This window comes from Plectropomus leopardus, chromosome 5 (genome assembly GCF_008729295.1).
Source record: "Plectropomus leopardus isolate mb chromosome 5, YSFRI_Pleo_2.0, whole genome shotgun sequence".
In the NCBI taxonomy this organism is placed as follows: Eukaryota; Metazoa; Chordata; class Actinopteri; order Perciformes; family Serranidae; genus Plectropomus; species Plectropomus leopardus.
In genome coordinates this window covers 2,434,941-2,451,434 of record NC_056467.1, presented here as the reverse complement: position 1 = coordinate 2,451,434, position 16,494 = coordinate 2,434,941, and the positions used below count along the sequence as shown (strand labels likewise).

At 39.9% G+C, this 16,494-nt stretch overlaps 1 protein-coding gene across 2 annotated transcripts in view; it reads right to left on the bottom strand.

Annotated features, from left to right (window-relative positions):
- Positions 1-219: 219 nt before the first annotated feature.
- LOC121942922 (sorting nexin-19-like) overlaps positions 220-16,494 on the bottom strand; it is a 53,520-nt gene continuing 37,245 nt past the window's right edge. For both annotated transcript variants that reach the window (XM_042486228.1, XM_042486229.1), the window contains exons 12-14: positions 7,305-7,489; positions 6,441-6,528; positions 220-5,579 (exon numbers count right to left, since the gene is read on the bottom strand). In XM_042486228.1, the coding sequence (XP_042342162.1) occupies positions 5,456-5,579; positions 6,441-6,528; positions 7,305-7,489 (397 nt within the window). In that variant the 3' untranslated portion in view covers positions 220-5,455. The remainder of the gene's footprint in view (positions 5,580-6,440; positions 6,529-7,304; positions 7,490-16,494) is intronic.

Genomic DNA, 16,494 nt, shown 5'->3' with positions numbered 1-16,494 from the left:
TAAAAAGTCCATCCGACAGAGTAAAAAAATGATACTATGAAATGCAAAAATGACCCCGAAGAGGCTGAGAACATTTCTGGTGAACCTCCAGACATTTAAACATGCCTGGGATGAATTTAAAGTGAAATCCCATAAAAGATAAGCAAGCAGCTCACCACCAGCTTCTTGTAAAACGAATCAGCCTCCTCAGGCCAAGAAAATAATGAGCGTGAACAACAGTTGAAGATTTAATAACTCGTGTTCGGTAACTTTATTGTTTTTTTTTTGTTTTTTTTTTGCAAATATGCTCAGGAACAACCAGCGAACGTTGAGTTGTGACACGACGTGTTCGAGGAAACGGAGGCAGATTGAAAGTGCTAACATGCACAACACCACTCCACGTGTTCACAAGTGACAGCGCGGATAAACACCAGACACAGCGTCGCAGAGAAAAGAAGACGAAAAGAGTGATAGAGAGCAGGATTACAGTTAACAGTGGACCTGTACAATGTCATCAACTTCTCTAAAACATAACTAATGTCTTTAACGTCTATAAAACACTGGCTGCTCTAATTCACATTTGGCATAAAATACGTGATTTTCCAAAGACAAACAGCACTACGCATTGTTTCCTAAGAAAAAATGTAACATCGAATATCTACTATTGATTGAAGCAGATCTGTGCGGCAGCTTTTCTAGATCCGTTAATGCTAGAACAAGACATTTTTTCATTATTACTACATATTATATTTTTTACAAGGAACATTTTGTGCATTAACGTCACACCCTTCATCTCGAGTTATTTGAAAACCTTTTCAGTTTTAAACTAAATCATCACGACTCAGTAAAGCAAGAAACGTTTCTCAATATAATATGATAAGTTGGTATATTAATTGTTATAATGAGAAAAAGGTCCGGCCCATAGAGAAACTGTAGCTTTGATCAAACATAAAACATAAAAGATTTTGACATATGGTTGTATGTTTTCATGTATTAGGGATGTCAGCTGTTTTGGGATTGTTTTGTGTATCTATGATTACTTAACAGAAGCAAAACAGCCTCATTCAAAGTCACACTGGTATTTGTGATAATGTGGGCACTGTGGGCTCTTAGAAAAGACTAAAACAAACATGAATATCGTATTTCCATCATGTTTTCCTCCTACCATTTGCTCTTTTGATTACATCATCTCAGTATATTTTCCTCTTCTACAATGGTCTTCAAATATAAGGATCCCCAAACATTTTTTCCATGATTTTTTTCCAGAATCATATTTAACCACATTTTTTAGTAAATGTTTCAAGCTTGATAAAGTATCTGATCCTAAATACCACAATCTGCAACATCAGCCCTCCAATCAACCATCGTCTGGGTTATTTCAAGCATAAAATAAAGCATTTAAACACAACTCACTACTTTGTCCTCTATTTGGGCAATGACCTGATTTTTTACTCCTCATAACATTATACCAACTTATTTTATAGCAAGAAACATTTGACTGATTTTGTGTAGTGACATAAGACAAGTAATGACAAGAAATGTTACTAAAACATGAAAAAAAATCTTGTTAATGCAAGAAAATGTTTTTGTTATAATGCAAAATACAACACGCAGCAGCAGATAAAGAGAAAATGTGCTCTTTTTTCTGTTTCACACACTTGGAATTCCTTCATCGGCAAGCAAAGGAAAATCTCTTCACAATAGTAAACTGTAACAGCTTCAACATTCGGCATAATCTGACACGATAAACAGACAGTTTCACTACAGAGAGCTGAACTGGGCGCTTCTGTTCAACAAAGGCAGGCTCAGTGGCTACACCTGCGTCTGCATCACTGCAGGACTGCGGGCAGGACTTCATCGAGTCACCTTGTAAGGCAAAATCAACTTTAAAGCACTTCATAAACGAGGACGCTCCTCTCTGTCAACACGGGCATCTCCAAAAAGTCATAAATTAGTAAATCAACAAATAAATAGATTAAAAAAATCACAAGTTAACACAATGGAAAGGAGAAAAAAAGGTCTTTAAGACGAGGATGAGACCACTAAACCAGGATACAAGTGCAAAATACTGGAATAACTGTAACATTTACTTATTTTTTAACATATAAGATGGAATGTAACGTGTCGAACTTAATCAAAACCCGTATTTCTTAGTCATACGAGACATATTTTATATCTGATGTATCTTATATACGTATATTAATATAACCCATTTGGATCCATACTCCAAATGCAGTACGCAGTACTACAAATCACATCACAACGTCTCCAAATTTCAGGCAAGACATTTTGGCCCTTGGAGACAGAAAAGGTTGATTTACTCTGGATGACATCGTCACTCTGACCAGCTGCAACTTAAAATTACCTCAGCGGTATTTTAAGACGCCGTGTTGAGACATCACGCTGTGATAAGTGATATGACGGATCATCTGTGTTGTGAAATAATTTGGATATTTTCAGTAAACTATGTGAGTTTTCTGTTCTGTCTGTCCAACTGGGAACGAAGCGCTGATTGTTGTGAAGGCAGAGAGACGCTAAGGCATATTTCCAAAATAAAAAAGCCAACATATGTTTAAAAGGAGGAGGTCTGGGGACACAGAATCGAATACACGCACATCAGGATATGTCCGATTCAGCTCATTTGGCAGCATTAACTGATCACATTATTTGCTTTTGGGGTAATTCATTAGATTGGCACTTTGCAATGACGGAGAAAAAGAAAAACGTCTTTTGATGAAAAAAGAGGCAAATTACTGAAGTTTTGACAATCTGATTGAGAGGAAAAACGCACGAGAAAAAAATAACTATAGTATGGCCGATAAGACATCAGACTGACGTTACTTTGACTATAACCAGCTGGTTTTACCCAATAAAGCCAATAAAGACATATTTTTAAGTGCAGCTCCACTTACCAGTTGACTGGCGGAAACCCTGTACTGACTCAAAAGCCACCACAGGGTCCTAACTTACTCAAGTGTTGTCAGTTTCTGGTTTTAAAGGCTGTATTATAGGAAAGTGATATAATTTTCTGAACTTCTGAACTTTTTTTAAATCAAAAATCTCATTATTTAAGTATTTTACATATTGTTACAATATCGATATCAAAGTATTTGGTTAAAAATATTATGATACTTGATTCTCTCCACATCACCGAACCCTAACAGGGACGCTTGAGTAGAACAGAGCCATTGTTAATGTCATTAGAAACGAGAAATGGGCAATATATATCGTTAAACTGATATTGTGTTATGTAAGTGCACATTGTCTTAGTTTTTGGATATCGCAGTACTGTAAGTACTTGGTTTTCAAGGCTGCATTACAGTAAAGTGAAGTCATTTACTGAACTTAACGGACTGTTATAGCAGTTTGCCTTTACTAAAGGTGAGACCAAGTTATTATTTTGCAAGTCACAAATAAGTGTCAAGTCTTTGCTCTCAAGTCCCAAGTCAAGTCTCATGTCCTTAACTTTAACTTTTGAGTCCTAAACAAGTCATGTTGTGCTCCTCACCAAATGTAATGCCACTTAAAAACAGAGCAATCATCTATGACATCAACAAATATCAAGGATTCTTTTTAAAATCATTATTTATTTGTTGATCCAAGTTGGAAATTGTTGCATTTTGATCTGTAATTTTTGCATACTTGTTTTTGGTGTAAATAAAATGATCATTAATATCATTTTTTCCAACTGGCACTCAGTAACGTTGCGTTCGTTTCTCCTGCATCTTTAAAGGATGCTGACAGATCGGTCAAAACAAAGCGGATCAGGGGAATTTAGTGTCGACTTGCTGGGACTGGATTTTGTTCATGTCTGTGGATCCAGGAAATGAAGCGAAATTATTGATTTGTGGCACACTTTTTTTAAAATGACACGATTTTTAATCTTTGGGTTTGGGGGGAAGGTATCAATCAAGTGTTTTCAAGTCAAAACGCTCAAGTCAAAGTTACGAGTCACTGGTGTTAAAGTCCAAGTCGAGTTGCAAGTCTCTTTTGATTTTTTCAGGTCAAGTCTAAACTTATCCAACTTTTTAACTGAGAATGACTTGAATCCAAGTCATTTAACTCAAGGCCACATGTCAGGCTTTTATCGAAAGTCAACCCTGCAACATCATTGCAATACTGGTATTGAATAAATTAAATAAAAAATAGATATATTATATTTGATTTTCTTGACATCGCCCAGCCCTATCATGAACACAACATCGATATATCTGCTGTGATAAGTGTTAAAGATCCTCAGACTGAAGAGTCAGCAGTTGTCATAGAGGACTATTTCCTCAGAAAAAGTAGGTCTAGTGCGAACTGTCCACAATGAGGTCAGTGGATTTTCCAGAAGAACTGGTACGTTGCCTCTGGGCACAACGCTACTGAATTTTTGGTACCTAATTTTTAAATGCTGTTATCGCCATAAATTAAATTAGCCTTTATTGTATTTGAGCGGAGACAGAAATTTCAGAGACGGGATAGCATGGACAGTAAGTGAGTCTCCAGCAGTTCACTGTTTACAGTATCAGAATGGACCTTGACCAGTGCCGTTCCTAAATCCTTCATATACCTGTTTTTGTGGAGCCCAGTTCTTCTATGATTTAGACATTAGCTGCACAGAAAATTCTCCATGGGACCCGTTAAAGGAACTATGACGCATCTGTGAAACCAGTAAAATATCTCACGGCCAACTCTTCACCACGCTACACTACGGTGTGTACTTCCCGTCCACCTGGACATGTGCAGGTTAAGAAAAAAATCAGTGCCAGAGACATGTGATCCCTCAGGAAGGCTCAGATTTAGAGAGTATAGCTCGCATTATGTCAGAATCACATGTGCGGCTCCATACAGAGCCAGTGGGATGTTGAGGAATGGGTCAGCGGAGAATAGAAACAGTGATGCTAAATCCCAGCAGAGCATTTTCAGATTTAAGCAAGGGGGGAACGCAAATCCTGCTTCTCCAGAGTAGAGCAACAGGTGTGGGTTTTTCTAAACCGAAGCTGCGAGAGGGGATGAGGGCAGAGTGTGAAGACCATCTGAAGTGAGTTTAGTCAAAGCCGGAGACTTTAGCGAGCGGGAAGAGGCCTGATGGGGAAGATTGGAGGAGACTTTGCCACATGTTTAGATCTGAACGGCACGTCAGACACGTCCTGAGATCAAACACAAACCAGGTGCTCTCGTGTAATCAAAGCTGCTTCAAATGTAGTTTGTGTTAAAGTGTGTGTGTGTGTACAGGACGTTATGTTCAAGATCATATGTCAACACATCAACACGTAATCAAAGACAGGCCTGAGGGGCCTCGGGAGTTTAAAGCGGGGACACCGAATATTCAGTCTCACCAGAAACATTCACTTACAGTCTCATCGCAGGAACATTAGTAGAACAGGAGCAGCCTCGCTGTCACACTGCGCCTCAGTAAGTCATCAGCGGCGAACGATCAGTTAGATGGAAAACTGCAGCTGGGTCGTCGGTGATTCTGCAGGTTTTCTCCTCACGCCAGCAGCTTCTCTGGGTTCTTGGAGAGGGTACGCAACAGGCTCCTCTGGAAGTCCTCCTCAGGTATTTCAGGAACCAGGAACTCCAGCAGAAGATCAAATATACAGTAGACCAGATGTCTGAGGGAACACAGGACCAGCAGTCAGCGGCGTTGGGTCGATTTGCGGTTTTGCCGGTCCGGTCCGGTTCATGAGCTCAAGCCAGTTTGATTTATGCAAACTGGCTGAAACGGCATTTGGCGCTATGACATATTCTGCAAATTTAAAAATTAACCGAAAGCATCCTGCAGACTGTGAGATTTTTGCAATCCTATATGTTTAGTGCAGCCACACTCTGCAGCATGGATCTTTGTAAACTCGGGTACGACATCAAGTTTGACGTATGCAGACTGTATGATGACATCGTCTACTGAATCGCAGACTACGACCTGCGTCCATCGACATCAAAACATCATCAGCATGCATCATCCACCCACGCCAGGGTAGTGGTGAGAGAAAGGTAAACAAACAAATCGAACCTTCGCTAGAGAGCCATTTATACGTGTTAAAAAGGTCTGAAGAGGAGGAGGAGAACGTGGTCGAGGTCGTGGAGGAAAGAGGCCAACTCGGCACGCAAGTTTTGCGACGAGAGTATTTCTCTGAGACTTTGGACATGCCAGTATAGCAAACATTTTTTTCCTATGACTTCTCAGCAGATTTATGCATGTTTATCAGCAATAGCAAAAAATAATTTATAATTAATGTATCATCCAACTGTCGCTGTGTGTATCATGTTATCATGTTCTAACTGAGACAAGAATCTCAGAAAAGGGTTGCCCACCCGCCACACATACACATACACACACACACACACACACACACACACACACAGAAACAGAAACAGACACACTGGAGCCCCGGGCAAGTTGCCAATGTCGCCTTTACATAAAAAGTGCACCTGACTGTAATAAAGTGGCCATTGTGTGCACAGTGTGTGTTCACCTGTTGATGACGGGGTCTTGAAGAGAGTCCAGTGCAGTCTGCCAGCTGAGTTTGTACTTGTCTGAGCCCAACATGTCTGAGACCAGATCTAGAGACAAAGACAAAGAGAATTATATATATATTTGCACAAAACTTAATGTTGATAAACGCAATTGTGAGATGACTCCACTGAGGGATGTTATGCAACTTCTCCTCTGGCGGAAACATTTGAAGAAGCACGGTGATGGATGTTTAAAACAGCAGCTTTATTTCTATTGCAGCCACCACACTAGCTGACATTATTTCCAATCAAAGGCCACATAGGCGTGTTATGTGAGCGATAACAGAAAGACAGGCCCCTCATACATGGGAGCGGCCACATATGAGGGATTTCTGGGAGCTGATAGTCCACGATTTCACAGAGGAATTGCAGATTTTAAACTTCCGGATGATCCGCTCAACTTTTGAGGAGTTAAGTGATGCAATAACAGCTCTTGTAGCTCCTGCTGCATCATGAGGGAGCCGGCATGTACGCAGCAACTTAAAAAAAATAGTGAAAATCTTAATAAAAAATGAATAAATAAAAGATAACTCCCAACAAAAGTACAACCAGCAATAGTTAAAATAAAATGCTGATACAGATAATCGGCAAAATGCCAAATATCAGCCAGGTTGATAATCTGTTGACTCCTAATTAGAACAAATATTCATCATAACTGACAAAAGAATAAAATCTTTTGTCAGTTATCACACGGACATATACCTGAAAATCAATATACCTGTCCTAAGCTGACATGGTCCAGTAGCACTGGCCTTGCAGTGCACTGGTCTGGCACTTCAGATTTTGGGCTCCACACAGTTTCGGTCTGTCTCGTGTACACATACCTGGTAGGAGTCTCATGAGACAGTGTAAGGCTTGTTGCCTGGTGCTGTCCTTCTGCTGCTGGCTGCGTTCAAGTTCAGGGTCCAAAGGTAGAGCTCCTCCTGGCCACACGGCCTCCTGTATGACCTGCAGGTACACCACCCAGTACCTGGTGCATGTCAGGTTGGCTATGCTCACATCCAGCCATCTGAAATCAAGACAAACAAAACAGTCGAGTCAAATTGGCTATATATGCTTTTTCTGTTAAATCCCGAATAAATGGTTGAAATTCTGATGATGTGGAAGTGTGGTTTTGTCAAGTATGGTCCTGTGTCCTGATCACGAGCTGTAATAGCTCTCGATCGATTTAGTTCACAAGCTACGTAGCTTGCAAGCTACTTGCTAGCACCCCTTTCTGTAAAAACTGTTGAATTTACGTAAAGAAAATGGTTTCTGATGTTGTTTGGCTGCTGCCGGCACAACTGCTTCTCAGGCATAGACAGAGGCGAAGGCAAACTCGTCTAAAATGTCCTTTTTTGATTTGCCGATGCTGTCATCTGGTAAATAGACCAACCAACATTAGCTGACACGCTAACTAACAACCTTTCAACCTTCTTCTTCTCCTCCTTGAGAATTCAAACACTACTACAAAATAGCAAACACTATATAGGGCACTATTTTCATCGTAGGGAGCATTTTCTCTGGCGCCACCAGTTTTGCATGAATGAGCAAATGTCCCCGCCTCATTACATAAAAGCGTATCTTATGTCAAAGCACAATAACCTCAGCAACAGTTGGATAACCTCCTGACTTTAAGGTCCCACAAAACCATCAGCACATGTGCTGTGACCTTGTTGTCACGCCTCACCTGACCACCACTGAATGGTCTTTGCTTCAGACCAACCAATCCCTTCAAATGTAAGCCAAGCCTCGACACATTCCCACGTGGATTTGAAACTCAAAGTGCAGCAGAGGAGTGCAGCCGGGAATGATCTCACACTGGAAGTGGGCTCTCTAACTGAGCCCATTGCCCTCAAGTCCTCCACATAACTGCTGGATTTAAGGTCTTGTGATGAGTAAATTCAATAGGCTGCGTGTAGCTGGGAGACATTGACCCTTTCGTTCTGACCTGACCTTTTTCATGCCAAGATTTACCATCTGAGGGTTGGAAACGCAGCCAGTCGCCACCCAGACTGGATGAGGAGGTTATTTAAAGCTCAAAGTAAAAGCTAAAAACAACATCTCAATGTAGCTCAAGCATTCGGACATTGCATAGGTCAGGAGCACAAAGCTGCAGGAGATACTAACAAGTTGAAAGAGTCTAATGAAAACAAAGAGTGCTCAAGACCTTTTAAGGCCTTGAATAGGATTATTTCAGATAGCGTAAGAGATTTCAAGGACTTACAGACCCTAAAAATGTAACACCATGCAGATGCAGTTATGCAACATAGTTTAAAACCTCAGAGCTTTGTTAAAAAGAGCCGGGGTCCTACCTCTGGGCCTGATGTTCTGCTTCTTCTGCTCACTTCATGTGGCCCCTAATGAAGTTATTTCATTAGCTTGTTCTGGCCGGTCGCCACACTGCAAACTGCACTCAGAGAAGCTATGGATAGACAAGTGCCAGCCGCAATTTTTGGTTTCCACTATTTTAGATGTTTCTATCCCTCAGTATTTCGCAACAGTGCAAGATGCCAAATCCTTGTTAAACCCAGTGAAGTATTTTTGATTCCTCGAATTATACAACTACAGACGAAAAACAGGAATGAGAGACACTCTAAACTCAATTTTTCTAAGAGGCCAACCCTGCTAAATGTTGCCAAACTTTCCAAGGATAACTAATTGACGGGCTAAATTTGGGGAGATGTGAAATTACATACATATGTGTGTGTGTGTGTGTGTGTGTGTGTGTGTGTGTGTATTATGTAAAAACAATATAATAATTACCAATTGCATTTAATTTAATTTATTTAATTTAAATACTATAGTATTGTATATGTCTGTCTCTACAGTGTTAATGCCTTCGAAATTAGTGTTCTCAAGGGGGCATTTAATTGGTTCAGTATCTATGTGAGTATATAAATATCACTTCAAATCCAACAAGCATGCAGGCATTTAGCCAACAGGGGCCGGCATCGTTAGGCAATGCTTAGTCTCATCTGTGACTCGAGCACAATACACACTTTGGACGGTGATTTCAATCACTGAGTGACACACTTGTCCTTTCTTAAAGCCTGCGCAAAGCAGAGCGGAGTGCAGAACAGTAACTGCTTCAATATTTCAGACTGCTGCAGTTGTCATTTTCATGGCCAGCGCCCACACTGTATAAGTAACTTGCACCCATCTATGCGCCTTTTGGCGTATAGGCCTTAAAATGATGTGGGGTCAGATGCATTCTTTGCATATTGATATATTTTGAGGCAGCAGAAAGTGATTGCACAATTGACCAGAAACCTGGTCTGCAGTCAGAATGGCAGTGTTTTAATGCTATTTAACCCCTTAAAACCTGAGCAAATTAGATTTCCTCCAAAAAACGTGAGAAGAAGGCAATGAGCAAATTAACAAACAAGGGTCCAAACCTCAAAATAAGCACACAAAAGAAACAAAAACAAACAAAAATAACCTTGAGAAAGTGCTTAAAAAATAATATATATACATATTTCTGTAACAAGATTATAAATTCTGTATATATGTATAGATTATAGAATCATAAACCTATTTTTTGGATAAAATCTAGTTGCACGCTGCCCATTTTCCCATGTTTCTGAAGGATTTAACAGCTTGTAAAAGGCATCTGAGCACAACTAGAAAACTAATGTTGATCCAGATTTGAAATGGTTAAAGTCAGTTCTACACTTACACATGCACAGACACCAATGATGGTGCAAAACATATGAGCATGTTGTGAAGCATTATCGCCGCTGAGGTCCAGCCCCCCCCCAGTAACAGCAGTGTATTTTGGTCGAGGCTGGTTAAATCTCAGACGGCAGACAATGAAGTTTGTCTCTTCAGCAGCTCATACCAGTCAGAGACAAGCCCACTAAATCTCACTGAGTTATGACTGGCCATTGAAAGCAGGAGTATATGAACACGGAGACCAGTCACTGACAGCCAGACACAAGAAAGAGCTGAAGCACCAACACATTATTTGGACTAATTTACAGTTTGTTAGGGATTCAACAGCCACTTTAGTGCTACGACTGTTAATCTTTACAGCGAATTAATGTCCTGATGGTTCAAGGCCTTAAAAAAGTAGTTTCAGTGAAATGGATGCCTGTTGCCATAATATAAGAAAGAGATAAAGAGCTGGAATAGAAGAACAGCAGTTGTCTTCCACATTACTTTCGCCACCAGTCAAGTCCGAAAAGGTGCAAATGTGTATAAAATGAAGAGAATGAAGTCAACCACAGATTACTATTATTTACACAGTTGAAAGTAGGTGTACATCGAAACAGGTTTAAGTTCAATCTTGAAACAGCAGAAGCAAAAAAATCAGAGTAAATCATTCAAAGACACCACAGAGGAACACCTTACAAATCCCAAATTTTGTTATAGATTCATCCTCTTATGATATAAACACATTTAGTATACAAAACCAATCCTGACTCACTTGACCCTATCACAAAGTTTTCACCAGCAGCTTGCTAATTTGCCGTAAGAATTTTAGATCCAATTCAAATGTTCCAGAGCGAGCAAGGAAGTGGACCTTGAGCTGAAATTGTTTTGTCAGCTGCAGTTTATGAGGTCAAGAATGAGCTACAAGCTCAAATAAAATTGTGTTTTTTGTACGATGACTGGCATCGAACATCGATGACTGGCTGGGAACACTGACACAGAGTAAAGGTCTTTCTAAAGGTGTCCTGTGGAGTTTTTGAACTCTAGTAGCACTAGAGGAGAGTTTTGTAATGTCTGGGTCCATGTTTTGTTTGTCTCGTTCATGAGGGTGCACATAGGTAATGTGATGCACATTGCAGCCAGTAGTCTCTCACTATTCCCATTCCCAAGATATGCAAGAATTTGCCAGCAAAGACAGAGGGAAGAAGAAGTCTAAAAGCAGATTAACATAAATGCAAACAATCACAGATGATATCACAGTATTATCGTATACCCGGGCTATTAGAAATCCTGTTTTTCCATCATAAATACAGGCATGCCTCTTTTTACTAAAAACATTGTATGAAGTGCACAGCACGCACCACCTGAGCTCAGTCTGGTCGGACACTTAGAGGTGGAGGGAGAAGTTACAGGGCTGTAAACAGCCGGCGGCCAGCAACGGCACAGTGACCGTGGGGAATAACGGCATGTTGGAACAACGGCAGAGCGTGTAGATGCAGCAGCCAGTATGTTTCTATTTTTTCGACTCCATGGCCCCTTACACTGAAGCACGACTTTTCTACAATAGAGAAACACTTATCAACATTGGGAAAAGTTGTATGGGGTTTGGACTGAATGCAGCAAACTGCGAGAGGATCTCCACCAACGGCGTACGCTGACTGTCCAGTCAGACCGGAGGGGAGAAACGAAACCAAAAACGCCAGATGAAGAGAGAGAGGAGAGCTTGCATCAGGGCGAGGCTGATCCGTGTTGGACCGAGAGGTGTTCCTCCACCAAGCCTCTTCTGGCTAATGTCCGCTTGCAGTAGAATAAAGTGGATGAGAAATGATTGATTCACAGAGACATGGTTAACCCCTAACATCCCGGATCAAGCTGTTGCACTGGATGGGTGGACCTTGTTCAGAGCCGACAGGACACAAGACTCCAATGCAAATTCAAGAAATGCACAGCAGGAATTGTATAATGCCATCAGCAGCAACATGCCCGAGCAACCGGATGGAAGTTTTCATAGTAGCTGCTGATTTTAATCAATTCAACTCCAAAGATGTAGCGGGATCAAGGAGAAACTTGAAGAGCCATTACAATAAATCAACCTTGTACCTTGTTTTTTACATATAACTTGGTGAATGGAGGATTTATTTTGACCAAAACGGAGCTGGTGATTGCTGAAACAGTGATCTTACTAACTAGATTACTAGCAAGAATAACCAAGATGGTTTGGGTGAGTTTGTTTTGATTTGAATGAAGTGTGTTATATGATGAGATAAGGCATCATTAGTCTCCCATGACCAAAGTTAAATTCAAATGCTGTATTTCTCTGTTTAATAAGGAAAATAGATGTACTTTAGAGAACTTTCCTTAACATACGGAATTTACGTGTACATGGATGCATAAAAGCCATTGAAATACACAGAGGATTTGACCACCAATTTGTGGCAAATTTTGCAGAAATCCCCTCAAGGCATCGAGGATGGGACAGACTGACGGACGGGTGGACATCTCGAAAACATATTGCTTCAAACCAGAGCTGTCGCCTTCGGAGAGGCATAATAAACAAAATCACTTGCACCGTATCCCAGCTGGAAAATGACCTGGCCTAATTGACAATTAGAGTGGAAAAAGTGACAGAGTCGGAGGAGTCAGGTTGGGTGGCTGAGTGAGCAGCGAGAAGGGAAGCCAATAATCATTTGGAAGAGCGAGCGAGACAATTAATGAACTGTCTGTAGGTTGGCAGAGGACGCTGAAGGCTGATGAGCGGCTGCTTTTCAGACTGCGGCACACAGGTCTTGATGCAGATCATTTGAAATACACACTGCCATTTAATGAATGTGTGTTGGCTCAGGTTCTGCGAGAGCGTCTCATTCGTCTAGAAGAAAGATAACATGGCTGCTGCCTGCAACGAAATCAGAAATCACCTCCTGCCCCCCATCTGCACTTATTCGCGGTGATGTGACATCATGTGCAAACAACCTAAACAGGAAAAGTAATTGTGTGGTGTTGCTGTACAATGTAGCTAAAATGTACAGCTATATTTATTCCTAAATGCAAAATATTCATGTATAAGCAAGTATATAAGTAGCTGTGTAGTTTTAGCTCTGGAAGTGTGGACTGACATCAGTTTTCTTGTGTCAGACACCTTTCACAAGTTAAACCTTTAAACCCAGAGCAAATTGGCTTTGCTTTTTGAAAATATGTGGGGTAAAAGCAAATAACAACTTGGCAAAAATGTCCTGCAAATTCCTAGAAATAAGAAAATTAAAAAAAAAAACAAAAAAAACCCAAAAACCTTAATTACAATATTTTTTAAAAAATTGAATAATGTACAAAAACAATATCTATAATAAGAACTATTATTATTTTAATGCACTTTTTTCAAGTGACCTCCTTTTTTGTTTGTTTATTTGACTTTTGTTTTGGGGGAGGGGGTTGCTTTTATTTATTTATTTTTTTTTTTGGGGGGGGGGGCAAATTTTGTAGGTACTTTTTAAAACTTTTTTTTTGCTATTTTTTAGTTAACTTCTTCTTAAGTTGCTAAATGCGTTCTTCCAGTTTTTCAAGAGAAATAAAGCCCATTTGCTCAGGTTTCAAAGGGTTAATCAGGACTGATGTAAGGACACTTTTCAGAGACCCGTAGCTCTTCAATGCTGCGACTTCCATTTGCTTTTAGCTCAACACATAACATTCAACAATGAATTCACTCCAACACCTTCATCATGCCGAGCAAATAAAAATAAAGCTGCCATAAATACAAATAATTGATACCACAAAAACAACATGAGGACAATCGTTTTCTGTGTGGTTATATGTGGAGACAATGAAAGTGTTTTCAGGACCTTGATAAAAATAGTGTGCCTGTTCCCGTAATGTTTTTTTTTTTTTTTTCCCCTTAGTGTTTATGACAGGAATCATACACTATGTTCCAAAATACTGGTTAAAAACAGAGCGCCTCAATCGAGCCTCACACTCCAGCTTAAATTAACATGCTGACACCATCTGGTCACGGATCTGATTTAATTGAGGGCGCGCAGGACTATTCCAAAATGTTCCAGGATAAAGTTTCCATCCACTGAGACCAATCAGAATATGATCGAGATAATGAAATAACAAAATGTTCAATATTCAAGAATACATGGCAGCAACTTGTCAAGGCCGAGCAGGAAATATTCAATGCAATCATGGCTGAACTGTAGGAGCAAGTTAAAATGATGCAGATGTACAGTTTCTCTGCAGTGGTATCTGCAAAGTGGCAACCTCTGCCGCTGCATAGCTTCTGAAGGGAAAGCCGAATTAGGAATCAGATCAGATCATCATATTGTTTTATACATGAAGCAGTCACACACGGCTCACTCACTGACAGCATTTTCTGTTTCCAGTCCAGCTGCGTGGTCAGTGACAATCCAGCGACATGCTGCACATGCATGTGAGCCAACACAATTCAAATCAGGGTCCCAACTCAAAGGTGCACTCTGAAGGTTTCTTGTACGCAAACAAAACTTGTGTATGCGCTCACCGATACTCAGCAAAACACAGCGTGTGTATGCTTAAGGCCGAAAAAAATGTCTTCATCATCACACATTTACAAAACTGATTTGTTAAAGACCTTTAAATCCAGCATTGTTGTCCAGCAACCACCAGGGATGGGGATTGTTAATTTTTTTTAGATATTGATACCATTATCGAGACTTCTTAACCATCCGAGTCTTAGATTTTTATTATTTGATTTAAATATTTACAAAAAAAAAATCTTGGTATCTGTAGTTTTGATTATGTATTATAAGATGATCAGAGCTCAGGATAGGACATTAAAGAGGTTGTTATTCCATCTCTGCTCTCCATTTTATATAGCTAGGAAAACAAATTTCTCACCCAAATGCCTGTATTATTCAAGTTTCTCACCAAAAAACTAAATTCTTGATGTTACATTTGAACACATCACGAGGACGTTTTATTCACCTTTTGCCTAACAGTGATTTTACTGAGCCGACCTTGAACATGTCACAATGAAACCTTTTCCAGCCTCTTTTATTAAATGAATTAGCTCTTATTCTGCTGATTTCAACTTGGATTTCAACTTTGATTACTATTTTTAACTGACAGGACTGGTTACAAAGTTTGGGTGTGCTAACCACTGCTGCTGTGAGTGGATGATGCAGCAGCAGCAGCAGCTGAAGGAGTTTTTTAAACCCGAAGACAGTCGTTCAGCATTTAGGGTTAATTTGATGCAAATTGCTGATGTGCTTGGCCATGGAGGTCATGTTCCCCCTTCTTGACCACCAGATTTCCCCTTCCCTTGGTTTAATACCTGTATGCTTTTTGGATTTTTGGGTTTTGAAAAAAGCAAAACTGGGTCATCAAGAGAACCGGGTTTTGATCGCCATCCCAAGTAACCACAGATTCAGACAAACATCACAGTCTGTAACAGACTGATACGACCTGGATGACGGGAAAGAAGCTCCATGTTCACCGTTTAATCTCACCACGATGAAAAGCATCAGTTTTCACCGGACAGTGCGTCACTCATCCAGCCGTGCTCTCCCCTCAAACCATCAACACTGGAGGTCCAGACCGTAGTGATCCAGACACATTGTGGAGTCACAAACAGCGTGTAAACACACTTTTAATGGTTGTGGTGAGAGCATCACAGCTCAAACACACACACACACACACACACACACACACACACACACACACTAATCTGTGTGTAATCTTAAATTACCTGCATGTGTTTTAGCTGCAGGCAGAGTCTCCTGAGTCCAGAACACTCGAACAAATAAAAAACTCAGAGCCTAACGGGCCCGACACACACAACCTTCTCCGGATTTGACCTTTATCACTGTTGCTACCATAAAAAATATAAAAAATTTTGATCATGTTGCAGCACAACAGTCTACATGCCAAGTGGTTTAAAGTTCTGTAATCACAGCATCAGATGTGTTGTGATGATATTAAGTCCTGATAAAGGCTCAATCTACAAAAAAACAACATGATTTGATTTACACCAACTGATTTCTAGAGTATCATATTAGATCTTTGGGTTAACCTGAAGCGATATTGTTCTGCTTTCAGTCACCTTTTACAATTTTTTAAAGCTTTGAACCCTAAACAAATTGGTGTGATTTCTTTCAAAAACATAAGGCAACAAAGCAACGGGCAACTCGGTAAGAAATGTTTCACAAATTGCAAGACATCAGTAGATTTAGTTATTTTTTAAAAATGGGGGAAAATGTTTATGTGACAAAGAAAAAAACTAGAGAAAAAAATATAATAATGGTAAATACATATTATAAATTATTATACAGAATTATTATTATAACAATTATTATTAAGTACATATCCATTTCTATTTTAATTTTTTAACTAATTTTCAGGTTATTTTCTTTT